This window comes from Salvelinus fontinalis, chromosome 40 (assembly GCF_029448725.1).
Source record: "Salvelinus fontinalis isolate EN_2023a chromosome 40, ASM2944872v1, whole genome shotgun sequence".
In the NCBI taxonomy this organism is placed as follows: Eukaryota; Metazoa; Chordata; class Actinopteri; order Salmoniformes; family Salmonidae; genus Salvelinus; species Salvelinus fontinalis.
In genome coordinates, this window is record NC_074704.1 from 3,495,741 (window position 1) to 3,510,162 (window position 14,422).

The following is a 14,422-nucleotide window of genomic DNA, read 5'->3' on the forward strand; positions in this document are numbered from 1 at the left end:
CAGTGGCAGTAGTAGCACAAAATAATTCTGCATGGAGACCAGTACATGTATTGTATTCAGGCATTTTTACAGTGTATCTTCACTCCCACATTCTCACAAAACTCCATGATAAACACCTTCCACTGAAGAAGTACACAGAGGCAATAAACTGTCTCGAATATCTATTGTGGTCACGGCAAACAAAACCTACATTTATGAAGTCAGTATAGAATGTATATACAAGTGTTATCTCATGGTCTTAGCATATAGGCATGTACTGTAGATCATAACATATACATATGCTGTAGCTCACATGTAAAGAAAGACTTAGGCCTGCCTGCTATCACATCTATGCTGTGTCCCAAATGGCACCTATTCCCTTTATAGTGCACTACTTTTGACCAGGGCCTATAGGGATTCCTTATTACTATTATAGGGAATAGGGTTCCGTTTGGGACATAGCCCATAGGCCTGCCTGCTATCACGTCTCTCATGTAATCTAACTAGTCTAGTGCATAAAAGTCCTTTACAAGAGCTGATTTCTCTCACTTGATAAATGGCTGCTATAAATTCTATCTCTAAAGCCAGATGACCATACACTCTTCGGAGAAAAAAAAGGTGCTATAACCTAAAAGGTTTATACCTGGAACCAAAAAGGGTTCTCCTATGGGGACAGCCGAAGAACCCTCTTGGAACCCTTTTTTCCACATTTACAGTCAGAGCACCGTACTGTTGCTGTATAAGGAAAGATTTGAGCAATGCTCTCCCAGTGCTGCCAAAATCTAAAAGGTTGAAGTTGTCTTGGAACAATGTCCCCTGTGAACTTCTGTTGATTTATCTACATAGTCTACCTCTCTGATGTTAGGAAAGTTATGATGGAGATTTCAAACAACTGATAACAGTGTAGTGGATGCAGATTCAGAGACACTTTAGCCCAGAATCAGCAGGGATTCACCCTTTTAGTATTAAATCTCTTGAAAACGATATATTGTTGACAAGCCAAGGAGACATAGCCCTTTACTATGCACCTCCTATCTGCTTTCACATTTCCACAAGCAGAAGGTCTGTTAATAGAATTACCACAGAGATTAACTTTTTTTCAACCAAAATTACCACCTCCTTTATATCAATTTATGAAATGCTCACTAATCCATCTGTTTATCTAAATTATAAAATGGGAAACGTCCACTTCTCCCTCTCAACTAAATTATTTCGGAGACATATCAGTTGAATGAAAAACAATAATATTTCTACTAATCCCTATATTTACCTAAACCAGGATTCCTCAACTGGCAGTGTATCTATGGCCACCCAAGACTGTAAAAACACCAGCAAATCAGCTCCAAGTGACTTTAATTTTGGAAAACTGTTCCAAAGTATTCTCACGCATAATAGATACACTGAGTGCACAAAACATTAAGAACACCTTCCTAATATTGAATTGCAGGCCCCCTTTTGCCCTCAGAACATTCTCAATTCATTGGGGCATGGACTCTACAAGGTGTCGAAAGCATTCCACAGGGATGCTGGCCCATGTTGACTCCAATGCTTCCCACAGTTGTGTCAAGTTGGCTGGATGTCCTTTGGGTGATGGACCATTCTTTAAAAACACGGAAACTGTTGAGCATGAAAAACCCAGCAGTGTTGCAGTTCTTGACACAAACCAGTGCGCCTGGCACCTACTACCATAACCTGTTCAAAGGCACTTAAATATTTTGTCTTGTCCATTCACCATCGATGTCTCAATTGTCTCCAGGCTTAAATCCTTCTTTAACCGGTCTCCTCCCCTTCATCTACACTGCTTAAAGTGGATTCAAGTGACATCATTAAGGGATCTTAGCTTTCACCTGGATTCACCTGGTCAGTCTATGTCATGGAAAGAGCAGGTGTTCCTAATGTTTTTTACACTCAGTATATGTGATCGTGTTCAAATATAAGTAATGTTTGAAATGGTTTTGTTTTAGTCAAATATTATATATGTTTGGGCTTCTTGCGGTCAATTTGCAGTCTATTATTTGTAATTATGTTCCGGGCCCCCTGACCATCCGCTCAATAAAAAATGGGCCAGCAGCTGAATCTAGTTGATGATCCCTGACCTAAACTGATTATGAAGTGAGAAATGTCCTCCTCCTTCCCTCTCCCCGGTCCCTCTTCCCTCTCTTTTTCTCTCTCCTTGTTCTCTATCTCACCCCCCTCTCCCTCTCATCCCTCCCTCCTCCTCGTGTTGTGTGGGGCAGCTCAGAACCGTAGCTGGAGAGCTCTAGTGACGTCCCTGTGTGGCCTAGGCTCCGCGCTGGTCACACAAACATCTGCCTGCTGCTGCCGTGGGCCGGGCCTCTCTCTTCCCTCTCTCACCCGTCTCCCCCATCCTCATTTCCTCTTTCGCCATAAAAGGGAACACAACATTCTTATCTCACTCTGAGAATGACATCGCTCTGAGCCCTGGAAACGCAAGTCTATACCCAGAGTCAGACATTTTTCTTTACCTTGCCTCCTGTTTCCTCAGTCAGATATAGCCTGCCATTGCATCGGCAAGTCATCTAAAGAGAAACTAGTTATGAATATGATGGCTAACCATATTCTATAAGATGAACAGGTGTTCCTGTACCTGTTTGTTTACTGAGTGTTAATTCATGGAGATGTTGTTTTTGCTGCTTCTGTAGACACAGTATCAATGGCGACAATGAAGACAGCAAAGATGCTTTACAGAAGCAACCTGCTTTTGGCATCCCTGGGAGTGATGCCATGCACTATTCCTAGAACTCTTTAGCTAATTCGTAGAACTACAGCTCTATCTGCGGATCTCCCTAGCCTTGCCTAGGTTGCACCTCTGCTCAGGCAGTCCAAATCTTTTCTCAGACAGATACAGAGCTATATATGCAGAGGAAATAGAACTATGACTGTTGTTATTCACTGGGCAGATTGCCTGAAAATAGGTAGCATTGTTCCACCATTTATATTATACATTGGAAGTGTGTGTAACATCTGTTTAAATACGATTGAGGACAGTGCTGCTTCACTGCACCAGAGAGCAGCGTTGTTTGTTCTGAGCTTAAATTAGAACGCAATTACATTTCTATGGGGACAAATGTATCTACAAACATATGGCTCTGTCAACTGTTTGTCCATCTATGGCTACAAATGGTAGTCAGGGGGGCCGCGGGGGACATAAAGTGTATGTATGGTAAATGATTTAAAGAACTCCGAAAATATGTATTTGTCTTGGATAGTTTTCGGATCCCATATCGATTGTGCTGTATAAGGAGAATTTGGTTATGGACTAATACTCGTGTCACTAAATCATGACCTTTTTATGCCGTTTTTGGAGGTGAGGGACAAAGCCAGCGAGATTGATAGGCACTTATGGATCAGGCCCATGTAATCACCAAGTACTGTACTTGTGCATGGCAAAACCATCTCTCTTTACATCCTTGTAATCAACAACATGATCATCAACAACAACAATACCCTTGTCTGGAATGGCGTCCATTTCCTCTTCTACTGAAAGTAACCTTCTTCCAGTCAGAAATGTGGACACCCACCCTCATCACCACCTCCTCCGCATACCCCCAGTCAGACACTTTCTGTCAGAGATGAGTTGAGGCTGAATGAGGCAGGCATCTTGGAGAACCAGAGGAGGGGAGTATGTCTTGGCTCAGACCTATCAGAAGGGCTTCTTTCTCGGCTACAGGCTGTGCCTGGATTGCTGCCTCGTCCTGACTTCTGCACTGATCCCGTCAGGGTTTTCCACCTAGTCCGTCCTTCATCTCTTCCCCCGCCTCTCACACTTTTCTTGGCTCATACATAATGTCTACTGCCTGAGATACAGTCTGTTACACTGTCATTAAAGAGCAATGAATAAACCAAGAAACAAACAAAGCGCAGTGAGAGGTGGAGGGATGAGCAGGGCTCAGGGAGTGGAAAGTCTATACAGACTAAATAACTCCTAACTGTGGTGTGTGCCGGAGAACTGGCGCTTTGAAAACAGTCAGCGCAAGTACATCATGAAATATAACTTCACGGAATCAACACCCTAGGAATAAGATGACATTTCACAAAAGTTAACTATCCCTTTCAACACACAAATTGTATGCTAATCTGTCGAGGTGATGTCATTAACATCATATGAATTTATATTGATAATAACCAATACTGATCACCAAAACTCTCATAGCAAAGACTGATGTATTATCTAATGATTTATGTTATGATAAAAAACACTGAGATGTCATCAGAGGGAGATGCTACAAGTAAATAGTGCAGAGTTATCCCCATAGAAGCACCCCTACTTGTTTGAACAATACCATTGCTGCTGGACCATATTTAGTCACTGGGGCCCAGGCCACCTGCACTAGACTTTTAAGCTGCCCAGATTCCATCCAGACCCCACAGTCCTTATATGGCACAGTGCGTTGCGTCTCTGCATTTCTCTCTTTCTCTCTTTCTCTCTCTCCTTTCTCCTTCCTTACTACACACCATCCTCCCTGATCTTGATGTTGACCAGAGACCCAGCCAGCAGGTTTCCAACCCCTAGTCATCCCCCTCCATCTTGGTCCCTTGAACTGTCATCGTCATTTTGCACACATACCAATGGCGATGTGCTGTTTGGCACCGGAGAGAGGCCCAGTCATGGCATCACAAAGCAAGGTGATTTATTGAGCCAATCAGGAGGTGTCCTTATATAGGACGTTCCATTGGACTAGAGATAGAGGAGCTGGAAAGAGGGAGAAGAGGGGAATGTGATGTGTGTAACAATATGGGGACACACAAACACGTGGGACGCATCCCCTTCCTCCCTTGTCCTCCAGTAGTGTGTATCAAGGGGAATCTCTCTCTCTCTTCCCCTCCTCTAAAGTCCATCAAGACGGATTTTCTCCTCTGGTAACAGCTGGGCTGCCTTGTTGGGAGTGGGAATGGACCCTTGTATATACAATAGTACTGTATGTCAATGGGGCTGGACCACAGAACCTCTGGGATGAAGTGCCATTAAACATCAGAAGTGTCATGGACATCAGTCAATGGAGATGAATTGCCCATATTATTTATTTTGACAGGCCTAAGTACCATCAAGTGAACAGACAGACTGTAGAGACACAGACTGTATATATATCCATGGGATATACTGAGATTCCCATGATTTAGAGTTCAAAATAGTGAAAAGGGGAGCCAAGTTTGAGTTAAATTGATATAATTTCCGAAGGTTCTGCGTGATATGATGTGTGCCTAGGGCTGTTGATGGAAGTGTGCCATTTGGAAAGAGACAGTGACAGTGTCAGTCCTAAACATGATCCTTATAACCACTGTTTACTATAGATGTTGTTGAGCTCCTCGGGCCATATTCCCACATTAGGTCCATAGGAGGGTCATATAGTCCTTGGATGACTCATCACCCACATATTCAACAGTTTCTATGAAGGTATAATATTAAATGATTACTATTCATTTAATTGCACATACAAGTAGGCTATACATATCCACTGTACACACACCCCATAACGTTTGCCATTATGCTCACTGAAAGAAAATGAATATGAAGAGATACTAAAGTATACTATGCATACCAGATTACTATAAAGTGTGTCCGCGTCAAATTAAAAAACGCATGTGCGCGCAGCCAAATTGCAATTCCTTCTGCTTTTCAGCGTCAAGCACGCTGTGTACACTACAGTACCACGGAGTCTTCAAACAGTACCGTCTTGGACAGTACTTTCGCGCTCTGCGGTAGAATTTGATGCTTCTCTGCTGTCAGATCAGAGAGAGGAGGGTCTGCGCGTGCGACTCCACCCACCGGGTTTAAATGGTAAAGGGAGGTATTATACCAGGGTAATTTGGACTGTTCGTCTTTGGAGTAGGCTACCCTGTCAACCACAGGACGCTCCAAACCATAACTTTCCAAATCCCCCCTGCTGATTCGAATTCATCAAATTTGTAAGTCATTTATTTTTATGCAAGGCCATTGTTTTACTTTGATACAAGTTGGAGAGAGTGAGAGTGCACTTGTTGTTTTGCGCGCACTTTTATTACGCACGCTTAGCGACATTGATTGTGGCTCTTGAAACTGACATTTTTGTTTATCATATGTAGGCTATATTGTAATTCCTTCATGTGTTTAGGTTTCACACACTGCATGTATTACTGAGCAAAATGACCAGAAAATGATATCGGATATCAATTGTCAATTGTCACTGTTGATCAATTGCATGCTTTACACAGCTGTTTTTGCATGACTCTAATGTAAATGCAGAACAAGCCAAATCACCCCAGAAGAAATGGCTGTCGGTGGTAGCCTATACAACGTAACTGCTGTGCTGACATCTGTCTGACGCAGTCATACGATGATGTGGTTAAAGAGTCTGTGACCTTTTTATGTTGGCCATCTTTATCAGCGAATTCTTCCCTTTTATCAGTGCTGCACAACATTGCCTAACAATGCCTTTCTTTACCATGTTTTCTATACACTGACCAGTAATGCTATCTATACAGTAGCCATGTTATTTATACTGTAACAGCTTGGAATAACAGATTTACTGAATTATTTACACCAGTAATGTTATAGGAGGTAAGGGGAAGTTGACTTTAAATCTGAAAGAACAAACAGGCTGAATGCTAACCAGGGTGTTTCCTGTTCTCCTAATATGGTAGTTTTAAAGCTGTCTGTCTTGATGCCGAACTTTGTGGTGTGGCGGCTCATGGTAGACTTGTCACTTGTGAGAGTCGTATCCTCTCCAGTTTGCAGTGACACAAACCAGCATCAAACTGGAAAATGTCTGTGAGTGAGCAGAAAGACAGTGGGGTCGTCATCATAGTAGCTGCTGGCTGACCTGATGTTGAAACACAACCTAGTAGCTTGCTGACAGGAAAAGTGGTTATCATATGATTATGCTGCATGGGAGTTTGAGTAAAGCAAGCATGTGGTTTTCTATCTCAGTCGGAGGACTTTGTTACCTCTCAGCTATCTTGTCTGGTTGACTTTGGAGTTTAATTTTGACGGTCTTTGTCGGTCCACCACAGAGAGCCTGCAGCATCATCTAAATGATGTTTTCAACTGACTTTCATCCAAGTTTTTGGGTGAAATAAAGCACTGTTCTAAGGCACAAGTGAAAACAACATGGTCAGAAGGTCTACCAGGAGAAAATAGAGGCAGATACTTTTAGAGGTGGAGAACAGCCAAACTGCCTAATAAGAAAAGAGATGTTTGGAGTAAGCAACGCGTGAGACACAATAGCAGTAGGACCCAAGACTGAAATGCATCGTACTCTGACTATCTCTGGGCAGGTAGTTACAACATGAACCTTAATTGTGTTTAAATGACCTCACACAACTGTGAGTTCATAGGCTTCATTCTTCTTCATTGTTACAGGACCAGGCTTTTACATTTTTATTTGGATGTACTGGATTGAAGTGTTTATTCATCATCACATACCTCAGCATGCAAATCTATTTGATTCCGGTATCATTACACCCGGTTTTCGCCCACTAGGATAACTGTGTGTATTTACACATGGGCCTATTGCAGTTCATCAGGACTTGGAGCACAGCAAATCAGTTGCCTGGCTACCCAAACTCCTTGCTCCTGCCAAACGCTACGTTTCTTCTCCACAATGAGTCTGGATCTGAGTACTTCCCTGGCGATTTCCAGAATGCAAACACATTCTAACTGTTCTGATTGGTCCCAGAAACCCGACTGCTTTTAGACATTTTTTAATTGACTTTGATACTCTAATTGGTTAGACATTATCCTATTGCTGATGACTTTGTTTTGTCCAACACACCTCACTTTGACATCACCACAAACGACTTCAATGATGGCGTCTCAGACTGAAGTATGTAGTGAACATAGAGCAGAGCAGAGTTTGAGTCATCAGGCAAGAAAATCAGGGCTTTAGTGTAAGTTGATACAGTATACCAGCCGATATACCAGAGTAGATAGATACTGTTAGATACTGTGACAGTTTGGGAGAATTACCGTTATTAGGCTTAACTCTTATCCTGGCATAGCTGAGTGCAATCCATTTGAGTCGTCAAGGCTTGATGATACAGTTTTTAGTAACAGTACAGTAACTATTAGGAAATTCGTTTTTGCAATGAAGCCAGGAATCAGGGAAGGGATGGAATGATGAGGGAGAGGGTAAAGCCTTTCACAGGACCAGGGGTCACCATTCAGCCCCTACAAATAGAAAGGTCAAGTGGTCTCCTAGGCAACCAGCCCATTCATACAAGAATAATTTAAACAGTGGTTTATTTGGAACTTAGCGGGTCAGTGGGTGTGCGTGCAAGACCACAGGAGGTTCCACTCTTTAATTAAGATGGTTCCTACTCAATCTCTATCATACTATTCTGTGATGAGTTGGACATTTGCCTCGTCTGGTTAAAGATCAGCAGTATCAGGGACTCAATCAATCATTCAGGTATTTTCTGTACATTGCTGTAGTGTACTAGATACCAGGATTAGATACGACAATCAATGAGTTCTTATCTGATGATACATGAAGGGATTCCTTCTTATCTTCTGGCTTTGCTCCCTGGAAAGACCAACTTTGCTTCTGAGAATTTCACCATAATTTTACTGTACCCTCCCCTTCCTCCTCTTCTCCTCTCCTCCCGCGCCTCTCTTCTCTACCCTCTTTTCCTCTGCCCCTCATTCTCCTGACAGTATTGACCAACAGAATCTTCTGAGACTCCTCTCCTCCTCCACCTCATCCTCCCTCCTCATTTTCTCTCCCTATCATGCTCTTCAAGTATGGTCTTACAGTCTCTACCCAGGCTGGACTGCTTCCTATCAGCAAACTGCCACCCTGTCAACCCCCTACTCAGACAGCTGTCGTCAGTGTACGCTGGCTGAGAACAAAGGTGAACACGCATTGACACAACAAGATGAAGAGCGAGACAGGGAGAGGGGGGAGAGAAGGGGGTGAGGAACCACTGACCATGCGTTGACACGACAAGAAGGGAAGGAAGGTGCTGAAATGTTAAGGATTAGGGATAAGAGAGAAAGATGGATATAAAAATAGTAGAGAGAGAGGTCTAAATTGTTTGAGAGTTGCAGAAAAGTTCAAGGGAGTGATGACACTTGTCTTGCTGCATCTACAGTAACAGTACTGGAGGGGAGTGTCAGGAAAAGTTCACTTATCCTCAGTCAGTAAAGGAAATAGTTCATACCGAATCAGCTGTAATGTCTCCTCTTCATACACAACCTTGGACTACTGTGCTGCATGGTGTTGCGTACTAGTACGGCCCCAGTTTATTCTGTGCTGTGCTCGACAACCATTGCAAATAAGGAACAGGATAGAGGACAATGTCCTTTTTCCTACAAAATAGTGTTTCACTCTGGCTAAGTGTATATTTATACTTTTGTGGGTAGTTTGGCTCTGGCTGGTCCCAGGGGACGCAGTGACAATCTTTCCCATGAGGACTTGTGACTTGTTCGCATAGTTCCCATTTCTAGTCCTAGAAAGAGCATGCCAGTCTGTAACTGTGACAGGGCTGGATAGGAATGATGGGTGCAGGGACTCCATGATGTAGTGCAATGGATTATAGTCTGAATCTTATCAAGCAAGAGTAGTTTGCCTTACCAGCACAAAGGTCAACATTTATCATTCATTATGTCTGCATGGTCTGACTGGAATTTAAAAGATAATGTGTGTCAGAACCATTTAGACCCTAGTACTATAAACTGGATCCATTGCAGTGGAGGCTGCTGAGGGGAGGACGGCTCATAGTAATGCCCGGAATGGAGTCCATACAATGGTATCAACCACATGGAAATCACATGTTTGATACCATTCCATTGATTTCATTCCAGCCGTTATTATGAGCCGTCCTCCCCTCAGCAGCCTCCACTGACCCGTTGGTGTTTCTATTTGGGTGTTAAACACAGCAAGTTATTACCAAGATTCCAGTAATGTGTTCATAACAGCACCGAATGATAAAATACTAGCACTGAGTTTGCCATAGAACTGTGCACCTGCCGTGGCTCCACTTCCTACAGGTATGACTCAGAGCCCAGCAGCTAGCTAGCTAGCTAGCTAGCATCCCTCCCTCCACCCCACTACACTATACAGCCACAGAGGAGAACAGCACAGCGGCGGGACCATATGAAGCATGAACCATGAAAACCCCCCAAACGAGCTCTCCCTCTCCGTCCGTGTTATCATTTTGGAGTAAACTCCAAATTGCGTGGACCAGCTGTAGACATACTCTTCCCTATAAGGGCTTTGTTTGGGAGTTGAACTTGCCTGGCTGTTTAGGTCCATCAAAAGGCCTGCTCCAGAGAAGCAGGCCATATATGGGCATCACAGCACGGGACTGCAATGTAGCGGACGGTGCTGCACAGGAGAGAGAGGGAAAGAAAAAAATTGACTTTATTGTTGTTGGAGCATTTTTTTTCTGATTAGGGTATGGGTAAACCCCTCACTTGTAAAAGTGTATAGTACTTACAGTACACAAGTTGAGAAGATCGATTTAAGTCCTTATCGCATATGGTACAGTTACTTAGAACTCATTTCCCAGAGTCTATCTTCATATCTAAACTAGGCACTGTAATGGTTGTAGTCTCCCTTGTGGCTTGTGTAGGAGGCTAAGCCCGAAGAGGGGGGGTCTGTGAGAATTACTGTATTCTGGGAATTTCTGGATGGATGAAGAAATGTAATTAACCCTTTGAGTGTCCATGCCTTCTGTGGACGTATGGCTGACAGTGGTAGGAGAGGAGATGTAGTGTCTGACTCATACACCATTTAGTTAATAACCCCTTGAGTATGTTTTTGAAGTGCTGGACTGAAAACAGTTTTCTGTGTGAGAAAGTATTTACAGAAAGAATCATGCAATTTATGGAGCTATACCACTTCTTTTGATATTTTTGTAATGACTCAAACTACTTGACCCCTGACCTGTGGTTGCCGTGCACGACCCAGACCCATAACCCACTTCTCTGAGTCAATGACTAGCCAAACCATAAACACATAAACCAAACCAAGTCATTCCAAGCCAGTCTTTTAACATTTTAAAATGTCTTCTCTCTTCCTCATCTCCAGCTGGCCCCCCCAAAAGACAGAAGATCTTAGAAGATCCAAGATCCTCCACCGACCACCAAGATGGCTAATAAAAAACAGATGACTGAGGACGAGAAGTTCCTCTTCCTGGACAAGGACTTCATCAACAGTCCCATGGCCCAGGCCGACTGGTCAGCCAAGAAGCTGGTGTGGGTCCCCTCGGAGAAGAATGGCTTCGAGGCGGCGAGCGTCAAGGAGGAGCATGGGGACGAGTGCCTGGTAGAGCTGGCCGACAACGGGAAGAAGGTGACGGTGAACAAGGATGATATCCAGAAGATGAACCCTCCCAAGTTCAGTAAGGTGGAGGACATGGCCGAGCTCACCTGCCTGAACGAGGCGTCGGTGCTGCACAACATCCGGGAGAGGTACTTCTCCGGGCTCATCTATGTGAGTTGGACTCTCTACTTTCACACAGATACACACAGTCATACTTGTACAGCACACACTCTACACAACCTGAGGTAAATTAATTCTGTCCCACTGGGACAGACGTCAATTCAACGTCCATTCCACGTTGGTTCAACTTAATTTCCTTGAAATGGCGTGGAAACAACGTTGATTCAACCAGTGTGTGGCCAGTGGGATAGGCCCATCTACATGAGAATAAATGGTCGTAGAAGCACACAGACCCATAAATACTCCCAATAATACTCAGTCTTCACAACCTTAGAAAGAGGTCCTAGCTACCAGCAAAAAGGACTGTGATACACATGACAGTCAAGGGTAATTTCAAACACAGCAATTTAATAAGTGTAGAATAACCATGTTGGCTTATTATCAATAATCAACAGGGTGGTTCGAGCCCTGAATGCTGATTGGCTGACAGCCGTGGTATATTGGCCATATACCACAAACCCCAGAGGTGCCTTATTGCTTAATAATAACCCTGCTCATCCTTGTTTTCTCTCCGCAGACATACTCTGGCCTGTTCTGTGTAGTGGTGAACCCATACAAGATGCTGCCCATCTACTCTGAGAAAATCATTGAGATGTACAAAGGGAAGAAACGCCACGAAGTTCCCCCTCACATCTACTCCATCACTGACAATGCCTACAGAAACATGATGCAAGGTAGGTTCATCGTTCATAGTTACACCTCTTGCTGTTACTGTAGCTTCTTTGTCTGGGAAGGCAGGGCTGGCGTCTATTCAATTCAGTCCATCAATTGACTGAAATGAAATGTTTGGAATTTCAGTTTACCTGCTGAATTGACTGAAATGAATGACATTTGATTTGATCCCAACCCTGCTTGAGGGCCATGGTATCTCACCACAGCTATTCTTCCTATCTAGCTAGCTACTATCTTGGGGGAATCAAAAGTGGTTTGCATAATATCTGCTGCTACAAAACAGTGATTGCAACAGTCTTGTGTCAGCTGTCTTTAGGTCAACAAAACAACATTTTCAATAACTCCACGATAGCTAGCTCTTCAATACTCTTCAAAAGGTACAATATTTTTATCAACTCAGCAGCAGCTGAACTGCAGTGCAGAATACTGCAGAGATATAATTAAGCAATAAGGCCCGAGGGGGGGTGGTAAATGGCCAATATATCACAAACCCTGAGGTGCCTTATTGCTATTATAAACTGGTTACCAACATAATTAGAGCAGTAAAAAATAAATGTTTTGTCATACATGTGGCATACGGTCTGATATACCACAACTGTGAGCCAATCAGCATTCAGGGCTCCACCGAACCAGTTTATAATGCACATGGGCCATTTACCACAAACACCCGAGGTGCCTTATTGCTTAAATATACTGTAGCCTTACACGCTCTATCAATGCCCTCTATGGTCAAAAACCTCCCTTCCTGAAGTATGTGGGCTGTGAAACTGCATAAAAACAATGTGAAAACAGCTTACTTCAATGAAAGTTAATGAACAGAAGCAGAAAAATCCTTTTAGTAGCTCATTCGAAGAGAAATCTGGACACGAGGTGACAATGGGCTAACTCTGCTTACAGTAAATGCCAGTAAAGGGCTCTTGGCTAGCCCCTACAGTGCTAAGACTGAGAGAGGATAAGAGGCTAATATCCTGATGTGGACAACTCAGCGTTTCCCACAAGGCTTTATGTGGTGTCAGGGGTCATGTGGACCTAGTTGACCCCAAGGATTTTATAAGAATTCTGGGGGATTTTCAGAGGAGCTTACTGACATCTGACTTTAGAGAGATGGAGGACAGGAAGTCGAAAGACAGTTCCTGTTCAAATCTTCAATAAAATATGCTCTCCATTTTGCCTTTTCTGTCTGTTGCTTTAGGATTAAAGATAAACTATGGAAGTTTAAGTTGCTAACTTCTGACAATATTTCTGTCCATTTAAATTACTCATTTTGGCCCAAAAGCAAAAGGTCCCAGAGACAAACATATCCGTATTTACCTCTTTGATTCATGCACTTGTATACTTTGTTATTGTAAATTCTAATCAGATTGTAGATATCAGCCCCTTTTTATGTCAAATTTTAGCTGTAAGTAAATGTTAACAGTTTATTTAAATAATCATCACTTTTGTGACAGTACATGTCAATTATGCGAAAATAAATGACACTATACAACAACATGTTCTCACAAGGGCTTTGTGGTTTTATCACATTTCTACGACTGTGTCTTTTTTACAGCCAGTCACTGTGTCGCTTATCAGGCATCAACAAAACTTAGATCTGACTCGCTCAAACAAATCAATAACCACACCAAGCAGACGCAGACAAGGCTGTTGCTCTTCTGCTAAGTTTGTTGGCATACCACGTTCCTTACCAAGTCACTACTTCAGCATGGTTACACTTCACCAGTTTTACACCACTGAGCCAAAACGTATCGCACTGGCCTGCTGACTCATCTACGGTAGTTGTGAAAAGAATGTGACACAAATGTATCTGAGTCAGCACAGTATGGTTCAGGTTGGCACGATAGTCTAAAAAGAGTATTAGTGAACCTAACATTGCAGTCAAACAGCAGATAGTCACCTCCGTGGGAAAAAACATCACCATCTCTCCTTTAGACCTCATTTGGACCCTTTTCTGACCAATGGGGTCCTCCCAGAACATGACCTTGGAAGCACATTGTACATGATGTAAGAACCAAGCTTCTCCATTGTTCAAAGTGCTGCAGCATGATGAGAGAAGTTAGAATAGGCCCTGTGATGCTGGCCAAGCAGAAACACAATGACCTCACTCCTACTCCAGCTCAAGTTCCCTATTATGTAGTACCCGGTTTAAGTGCTGGATACATTTCTAGTCGTACATTACAAAGAGAGCAAACACACTGACTTGATTATCCTCTGTTTTTATCAGTCAGTCCAACTTCATAAACTTGAAACCCCATGTTTGTATCATTTGGATTTAGGTCTGAGATGGACTTTCTTACACTCGTAAGTCACAGGTTAAGCCTGTGTGTGTG

The 14,422-nt window shown here is 43.1% G+C and overlaps 1 protein-coding gene across 3 annotated transcripts in view; it reads left to right on the forward strand.

Annotated features, from left to right (window-relative positions):
• The first annotated feature begins 5,799 nt into the window (after window positions 1-5,799).
• myh11a (myosin, heavy chain 11a, smooth muscle) overlaps window positions 5,800-14,422 on the forward strand; it is a 40,100-nt gene continuing 31,477 nt past the window's right edge. For all 3 annotated transcript variants that reach the window (XM_055907762.1, XM_055907764.1, XM_055907765.1), the window contains exons 1-3: window positions 5,800-5,907; window positions 11,010-11,414; window positions 11,941-12,097. In XM_055907762.1, coding sequence (XP_055763737.1) covers window positions 11,070-11,414; window positions 11,941-12,097 — 502 coding nt within the window. In that variant the 5' untranslated portion in view covers window positions 5,800-5,907; window positions 11,010-11,069. The remainder of the gene's footprint in view (window positions 5,908-11,009; window positions 11,415-11,940; window positions 12,098-14,422) is intronic.